We start from the raw sequence: 8,705 nt of genomic DNA, 5'->3' as shown, positions 1-8,705 counted from the left end.
ATTTTCTAATAATAAAACGATCCGTTTTAGTTTAGTCTGAGGTTTGTATTTTGTAAGTTTAATCAAATCAAATAAAACTGAATTATTTTGTCAAAAATAAGTAAATAAAACTGAATTATGTTACAAAACCCTACACATTATTATATTTTTTTAATTATTTATATTTTTTTAATTATTTAGATAAATTAATAAGAGCACTTGGGTGAGATGGCAAGGATCTCTTCCAGCTTAAATTAATGACACATGTACATTCTTGTGTTTTTTATTCAAACACTTATATACTCCGTCTTACTTCTGATATACTCCGTTTTACTTCTGCTTAGGCGAAAGTTACGCATTTCTAAAATTCATATTCAAGTCCCCAACTTCTCATTTAAATATGTATTATTGTTATTGATCTTTTTCAACACTTCTTTTACCTATTATTTCTAAAGTCGGTAGTAGTAATTATAGTTTTGATTTTCGTCTTAAATGTGGAGTCTGCTAGAGTTCAGTGAAATATCATATCTTTCATTAAATAAATTGTAAAAATACATCTTCCACCTATCATTTATCTTCACTTAGCAAACATATGTATAGATTTTTCTCCCTCTTTGGTGATCCCAAAGATTGGTATAGTATGTCCAAAACCTAGGTTCTTAATTCACTCACCGTCTTCTCTTAGTCTCGTTCTTAGTTTCTTGTATTTTTTTTTAAAAATTTCTGCATTTTTATACCTAGACCATTCTTTAAAATAATAATTAGTTGCTAATTTTATTCTGAACACTTTTATTCCACCACCATGATTTTTTATTCCGTCCAAAACTAAACTTCTTTATTCCCCTAACATCTTCTTAACTACTTTTCTAATCTCTTTGGCCATCTTATTCCACATAGCATTAGCACTTTTTTGTAGTTGTCTACATCCTCCCTCCAAGATCATTAGCTGGAAACTTCCATGTTTTTCACCATTCAAATGTCACCACTTGATTCGTGACAGTCTCATGTGACTTTTTCTCTTTACTATCCTCTTGATTCTTACATCCATAATCATACTCTATGTTGGATAGTGAAGCTCTCTTCCGAACAACTTTACAATACTTTATCTAAAAACATGTCACTCCATTCTTATATGAGATAATATTGCTCATCTCTTTTCCTAAGGGTGTGTTTGGTTCAAATGAGGGGGAGGGGATTTAAAGGAGGGAAGGGGAGGGGAAGGGAGGTGAGGGATTTTTTTTAATCAAATAAGTGTTTGGTTCAAAATAAGAGAGGGGAGGTGAAGGGAGGGGTTTTAATTAAAAATATGTTTGGTTCAGGAGGGGAGGGGTTTTATAAATAAATTACATATTTACCCTTATGATCTTATATAAGTGATATAATATTCAAATATGAAAATTTCATAAATGTTATTTTGGTAATATTTTTTTTAATATTGACGGACTAAAACGTTATAATTTACCATAACGTTAATAAACTGAGTACACTTGATTCATATTATAACTCTCTGACACAAATGAAACTATATGCTAATAATAATTTTTAAATAGTGATGAATCATCTAACAAAACAAATACATAAAATAAGTTATTATTAAAACTAATAATTTAAATTTCTAATAAAATGAATAAACAAAAAAATAAAATAAAGTAAATGATTTAAAATTTGATATAAAGAAAATGTAATAGGATAAATAACAAAACTAGAAGAAAAAATAACATAAATAAATATTTAAAAAATTATAAAAATAATGTAATGATTATGATTTGTATTAAGTTAAAAAAATTTGAAGGTGGATAATAGTTATAATAAGTTGATGGAAATAATCGAGAAAATTCACATAGAAGAGAAGTATTAACACGAAAAAAAAATTGAAATATTAAAATTAAACTGAGGATATTTTAGTAAATATAATAATTTTTTACGTTTTAAAATTCAGATTCCCTCCCCTCCCCTCCAAATCCCCCCAATTCGGAGGAACGCAAAAAGTGAAGTTTGGAGGGATTTTGCTCCCCTCCCCTCCCCTCCCCTCCCCTCCCTTCCCCTCCTTAAATTTGAACCAAACATATTTAATTAAAATTTTCCCCTACCCTCCCCTCCATCTACTTCGAACCAAACACACCCTAAATCAAGTATTAGCTATAGTAAGACCAAAAGTCAACAAAAATTCTAAGATGGATTTATCTTATATATTTAACAAAAATTCTAAGATGGATTTATCCTATGCATTTACCGTACCTCTAATGCAAACTCTCAAAACCTCTTCTTGCGCTCCTTACATGTATATTGTGATCCCCTCCTAGAAAAAGCTTTTCTCCTTCAAATATATCCTGATGTAAACCTACTAAATCCTCTCAAAATTTTACTTTAAAAACCCAGCCTAAGGTGTTGTAAGCACTAATTCCATTAAAACTGTCTTGTTCCACTACAAATTTAAAAACTAGATTTGATCTCCTATTCTTTTGACATCCACAATATCCTTCTTCCATTCTTGTCTACAATAATTCTCACCCCATTTCTTGATCAAACTTTTTTGGTGTACCCAAGTTTAAATTCCGAGTTGTCTAATTCTTTCGCCTTTTCACCTATCCAATTAATTTCTTGCAGACTCATGAAATTGATCTTCCCTAATGAAATTGATCTTCCCTCTAACCATAACCATAGTGTCCATTATTTCCACAAATTAAAATAGGCAAGAAAAATCTGTGATAATTAAACTAAAAAGCAATAGAGAACAAATAATAACCAGAATACATCAGCACATGAGATGAGAGTATGGAGCAAATTATTCCCTAAGACCAAACTAAGTACACATTACACAGTATGAGTAGTAAGATCTCTGATAAAAATAAAAGCTGAAGATGGTCAACATATACAACGCAACTCCTAATAAACTTGCAAGAACAATATAGGACACGTTAAAATATGTATCTAAAATCTATGATAGATAAACTAAAAAAACAATAGAGGGCGAATAATAACCAGAATGACTAATGAGAGGATAGAGCTAAAAGCAATCTTCTAGTTTTTCTTCTACCTTCGTTGAGGATGATCCACTGCTGTTGAGCAACAAACAAACTGTAACCACAATGGTCTGCTCTTCAATTTCTTTTTCTCTCTCTTGATATTTGCAGGATATCTTGCTGGAGAGTTCCATTCATCTGCAGCCTTTTCTTTCGCCACTTGGGCCGCCGAAGGGGACTCGGGACCAAGAATTGAGTTAACAGTTGTCAATCCAGACACATTATTAGTTTCTTCAACTTTTGGCGATTTCGGCTTTTTGCTGCTATGAGTAACCTCGTCCAAGAGACTCTTCAGAGGTGTGTGCTCTTTATTACTGCTGCTCCGGTTTGTTATTTTGGCAATTGTTTCTTCATTCTTCTTTCTCCCTTCAGAATCATTGATAACCTGATTTAGAGTTGGAAACCAACCGGCTGGCAAGGTGGAACTTAACGGTTGAGGATTCGGGATTTCAGAAGCAGCACCTTCAGGACTAGCAGCCGCATGGTTAGGCTCAACCAATGTTGTGAAAGATGGCAGTTCAAATGTTGCTGATTTTCCAGATAGCTGTCTATCAGCAGGTGCAGCCTGTAAGGTGTTCAAGTCAGATTTGCCTTCTTCTGATGCAGCCAGCGAACCAATTGGAGGTAAAGTTTCGGCCTCAATAACAGTTGGTGCATCAGATATCATTGAGATAACTGTTTAAAGAACCGTGAAAAAAAAAACATTACATTCTTTCGGATTTAGTGCTTTATATAAATCATGCAAGGCAAGAGTGATTGTGTACATACCTGAACTAGAGCCCCAGTTCCCTTCCAAACTTTCACGCCGGCTACTGGAGTCAACTGAAGCATCCGTTCCGGGAGAAGTTAGTTTAATCAAGTTAGCGACACTTTGATCTTGAACTGAAAGTGCCGCAGCAGTAATTATAGACCCTTCTCCCCCTGAATTCTCTTCAACAGCAGAAACATGTTGAGCAGAAAACTTAGTATTTATAGAAGAATGTGCTGTATACTTGCTGGTAAGGTCTTCTGTAGCTACATGCGAGTCAGCAGAAGTATCAATTCCTTGATCTTGAACAGGCTCTCCGTTTGAATCATCTTCAACGGCGGAATCATGTTGAGCAGAAGGCTTGGTATTGGTTGAAGAATGTGGCGTATGCTTGATGGAAAAGTCCTCTGCAGTCTCCACTAATAGATGTGTAGCTTGTTCTACATGTGAGTCAACAGCAACACCAGTGGGTTTGTTATATTCTTCATATAATTTGATATTGCTATTGATTTCCTCTTCAGTTCTATCACATTCTTCAATTTTACCCGTTTCACCAGCATCATCGCCATTATTCTTATATAAGACACTTGATTCCTCAACTTCAGATTGCAAGAGGTCCCTAGGTTGATAATCATTCAATAGAACTTCAGTGTCGTTTTCCACATTAGCTCCTGCAACCTTTCCATCTACAGATACATCATTTATTTCAGTTGTGTCATTCGAACGATGACTAACATTGATGATGTCAAATGTTTCATCGGTCGCGGACTGAAAGGATGCCTCCCTTTGATATTCATTTGATGAAACCAATAAACTACTTTTGAGTTGAGAATTTTCATGAACGTCATCAGGTCCGTGCTCTTCAGAAAAATCATTCTCACTCGTCTCAGTTTTCATAGACACTCCAATTTCATGTGATCTTTGATAAGTTTCAGTTGCAAGCTCGCCTAAAGAAAATTCAGAGCAATGCTCAGCATGTGTGTCTTCAGAGAGAACACCGCTTCTTTCCCTTGATTGGCTTGTGTTGAAATGAAAATTACTTTCCTTGCTAACATCTTCCTCATGTTTCAATGACTCACTGTGAGGATAAGCTACACCAAGTGTATCATCGTGCACAGGAAGTGGATCACTACTAACATTCACGTCTTCCTTTTCCTGCAAAACCTTGACTTCACTACTGTTATTGGACTCTATTGCATGTGCAGATTCTACCGGCGTCTCTTTGTTGATAATAGACGAGTTTACTTCTAGTGGAAGTTCATATTGAGGCTGCAAAGAAACGAACTCGGATCCCTTCTTTTCATTTGGATTAACAGCTCCATCACCATCAATGTTATTAGTTGATTCCACAATTTCAACCACGTCTCTTTCTGATTTTACCTCATCCTTTCCTTTCAAATTAGACTCCTTTTCACCATGTGTTAAACCAGAACCTGTTACATCTTCACCAGTATAGATATTTTTTTCTGGCAAAGTATCACATACAGCTGCAGCTTTGCTGAGACTTGACTCACTTGACAGACCAGAAAAACCATCACCATGCACAATACTTAATTCTTCAGTCTTTGAATCTGCAACTGAGCTTATTAATGGATCCACACTAGAGCCTGATAATTGACCTTGCGACTCGACTATATTTTCCACTTCAAAACTTTCATTTTGTGGAATTTCAGAACTCTTAATTTGGAACTCATTGCTTGAGTTGGCAACCAGTGGAGTCACATCGGTAGCTGTGAAACAAATTATCAGACATGATAGAAATAGAACCACAGATAAGAAACAAATCTTAGAGTGAGAGAGATTTCTAACATAAAAAATGACAATTCAATATTGATGGATTTAATTTTTCATAAAATAAATGTCACAGATAAGAAACTGCCTTCCTTTTAATACAGTTTTACTAAAGCATTGAAAAGGTTATCTCCAAAGTGAAAAGCTTCACTAATGCAATAATCTTATACATTAAAAGAAAAGAAAAACTTGACACAAAGCAAAAGAAAGAAAAAAAGGACATAAAGAAGACAAAATGCAAAAGCACATTTAAGGCACTTGCAATGATTAAAAAAACCTAATTCAAAGCATCAAATCATTAATTAATTACTTATTGAGTATGCTTTACAATCAAGATAAGTGACAGTTTAATAAATCATTTCCTGATATGAATACATAATTTCAACAGACAAAGAAAATAGAATCAAAAACTTTTCTTTAGTTGTACCAAACATTTCACTTAAACATCAAGTCATTAAATTTTCAACAAGGTGACAAACAAATTCAAAAGCTTGCTTAATTAACAACACTCATAAAAAGGAAAAACACATTTCCCAAATTTTCATTTAATCTGAGACAAGTAACGCGATGTTCGAATCCTCATTGACATAACAGATCTCGCATCCAATGTAACTCAACTGCGATTTTCATGAATGCGAGCCACACAATGTCACCACGATTTCCTTAAAATCCAAACACAAACTAAATAAAAAGCGGTCGTGATGTGAAAAAACCTATCTTCTCACCATTAAAATCATTGTTCCCAGAAGACCCTTTCAGGGTTTGTGGAAAATGATCCTTAACTCCAGTATCTGGAAAATCAGCAACTGCATCTGAAAACACATCACTTTCAACCCTAGTAAACTTCCCTTTAATTCCAACATTACCCTTCTCATTATTGCCACTAGACAGAACCAAACCTAGAAAAACACCAACACATAAACAAATCTTCCATAAATCAATACGCAATTAATGCTAAACCAAACAACAAACAACGCATAATGAAAGAAAAAAAACCAACCCGGAGTTTTGTAATCGTCATCCGAAACACGTTCATCATCCGAACCGTTTTGTTTCCGTTTGTAACCTTCAACAGTTCCGCAGATCTTCTTGTGAGCGCGTCTATGTTTAGCACTGGGATGTGGATTCGGAAACGGCCATCCACATTTGTGACACACATAAACTCCATGATTCTCGTGCCCTGGAAAACCAAGACGCAAACCGATAAAAAAAACCAGAAAGATAAGAAAAAACCGAAAACCAAGAAACGTACAAAAAAAAATACCTGGAGTGTGAGTTTTTCTTTGATCTTGGTTATGCATTTGGGAGAGTAAGAGAAAAAGTCAAATGAAAAGTCAAAGAAATGGAGATAGAGAGAGAAAATGGATATGAAAAAGAAGAATGAGAAGAAGAGAATATAAAATGTTGTTAGAGAAAGAAGAGAGGAATGGTAGTGGTGGTGGTAGTGGAGTGAGGTAGTGTAAGTGTACCCTGGTTTGGAACAACGCCGTAGAAAAACGTAGGGTCCTTTTGGTTTGGAGTATAGTGTATACTTGGTAAATTTTAAATTATATTTAATATTTTTATTTTTAGTCAAAGTGATTAATAAATTTATTCATTTTTAGAGATTGATTTTTTTCATTATCCAATGGTGTACTTTTTTGAAAATGTGTATTTACTTATTTAGTCAAATTCTAACAAATTGGCATTTAAAAAAACATATTTTAATAGATAAATTAGAAAATGTATTATCATATATGGTTTAATTTGATTATGTATAAAAATAGTGTTATATTCTAAATATAAAAATTAAAGTTATATATTTTAACAGTTAAATTAGAAAATATATCATATCATAATTATAATATGGTTTAATTTGATTATGTATTAAAATAGTGTTATATTCTAAATATATAAATTAAATTCTTATATTTTTTTTAACATCAATGTTTGGTTGTTTATAGATTTAGCCACGGAAGAATCGGTCATTAAAAATATAAATTTTAATGTATTTTTTATCATCTTCAAAAACTCAAACTCAAAAATGACTACTTTTAAAAATTATCCTCTACTTAAAGCATTTATGTAATTAAGAATATATCAGTGAATCAAATTAATTTACCTTAATTTTAGACATGAAAAGGAGGAACAAGAAGTAAATCACACTATATTTTTATTTAATCTAAAAAATGAAAGAAAAAAAACAAAGAATGAAACAACAAAGAAAACAATGATAATTAAATCAAATGATTTGTGATCCACAATCACAATTTTTAGAAGCAAAACACCAGCGTTAACCACCCTCTACTGCCTCCGCCATGTTAGAACGAACGCTTTCCTCCCACCACGACAACTCTCACAATGAAAATATTCTCAACAATGACAAATCCAAGATGAATAAGCAACAATACATCTTTTTCACTTAACCAACTGATTTTCAACCTACCCCTCCGAACGGTAGGTTTTGGAAGCTAGAGCATGTTGTGTGTCACCATCACATTGATTCTTTGGTTGATTTTCTCTTTGCTCTTTACTATTCGCAACTTCGTCGGCATCTTTGAGTCCCTCATGCTAGACTTTTAAGTTAAGCCCCTCTTGCAAGAACTTTAAGTTTAGTCCCTCAAGTGAGACTTTTAAGTTGAGTCCCTCAAGTGAGACTTTTAAGTTGAGTCCCTCAGGCGAGACTTTCTATTTGAGTCCCTCTGATGAGACTTTTAAGCTAAGTCCCTCAGCTATATTTCCTTGGGCAATAACAATCTTTCATTGGAAGTCCAAGATTTATATTACCTCTAAGGGAGGAAAGGATCTTCCAGTGAAAGTCCAACATTCGTGTTCTTCTAAGGGCGACAAGGATTTTCGAGTGGAAATTCAACATTCATGTTACCTATGAGGGCGACAAGGATCTTCTAGTGGAAGTCCAACCTTTACGTTTCCTCTAAGGGTGGCAAGGATCTTCTAGTGGAAGTCATACATTTATATTGTCTTTAAGGATGACAAAGATATTCTAAGCGGAAGTCTAACATTTATATTGTCTATGAGATCATCAAGGATCTTTTGGTGCAAGTCTAACATTTATGTGAACTCAGCAATGGGTATACTTTATGTAAATATGGTAATAATCAATTTTAAGAGAATTCTTAAATTGGTTGGCTAAGCTCCTTTAGACTTATTCAAAACAAAAAATA

The 8,705-nt window shown here is 33.6% G+C and overlaps 1 protein-coding gene across 1 annotated transcript; it reads right to left on the bottom strand.

The window, feature by feature from the left end:
• Positions 1-2,721: 2,721 nt before the first annotated feature.
• Positions 2,722-7,038, bottom strand: LOC131603468 (uncharacterized). The gene is made up of 5 exons (XM_058875781.1): positions 6,806-7,038; positions 6,542-6,721; positions 6,267-6,440; positions 3,771-5,480; positions 2,722-3,677 (listed from the first exon to the last, which is right to left on the bottom strand). The coding sequence occupies exons 1-5, from the start codon at positions 6,840-6,842 to the stop codon at positions 3,013-3,015; spliced, it is 2,766 nt and encodes a 921-aa protein (XP_058731764.1). The 5' UTR covers positions 6,843-7,038; the 3' UTR covers positions 2,722-3,012.
• Positions 7,039-8,705: the final 1,667 nt, after the last annotated feature.

Source organism: Vicia villosa, linkage group LG5 (assembly GCF_029867415.1).
Source record: "Vicia villosa cultivar HV-30 ecotype Madison, WI linkage group LG5, Vvil1.0, whole genome shotgun sequence".
NCBI lineage: Eukaryota > Viridiplantae > Streptophyta > Magnoliopsida > Fabales > Fabaceae > Vicia > Vicia villosa.
This window is presented reverse-complemented; position numbering and strand designations above follow the sequence as displayed.

Excerpts from the sequence above, each read along its gene's own strand:
- LOC131603468 (XM_058875781.1), bottom strand. The coding sequence starts at position 6,842 with ATGCATAACCAAGATCAAAGAAAAACTCACACTCCAG. Across the intron at positions 6,722-6,805 it reads AAGAAAAACTCACACTCCAG|GGCACGAGAATCATGGAGTT; the intron begins GTATTTTTTTTT and ends TTGGTTTTCCAG. Across the intron at positions 5,481-6,266 it reads TGGGAACAATGATTTTAATG|CTACCGATGTGACTCCACTG; the intron begins GTGAGAAGATAG and ends TTTGTTTCACAG.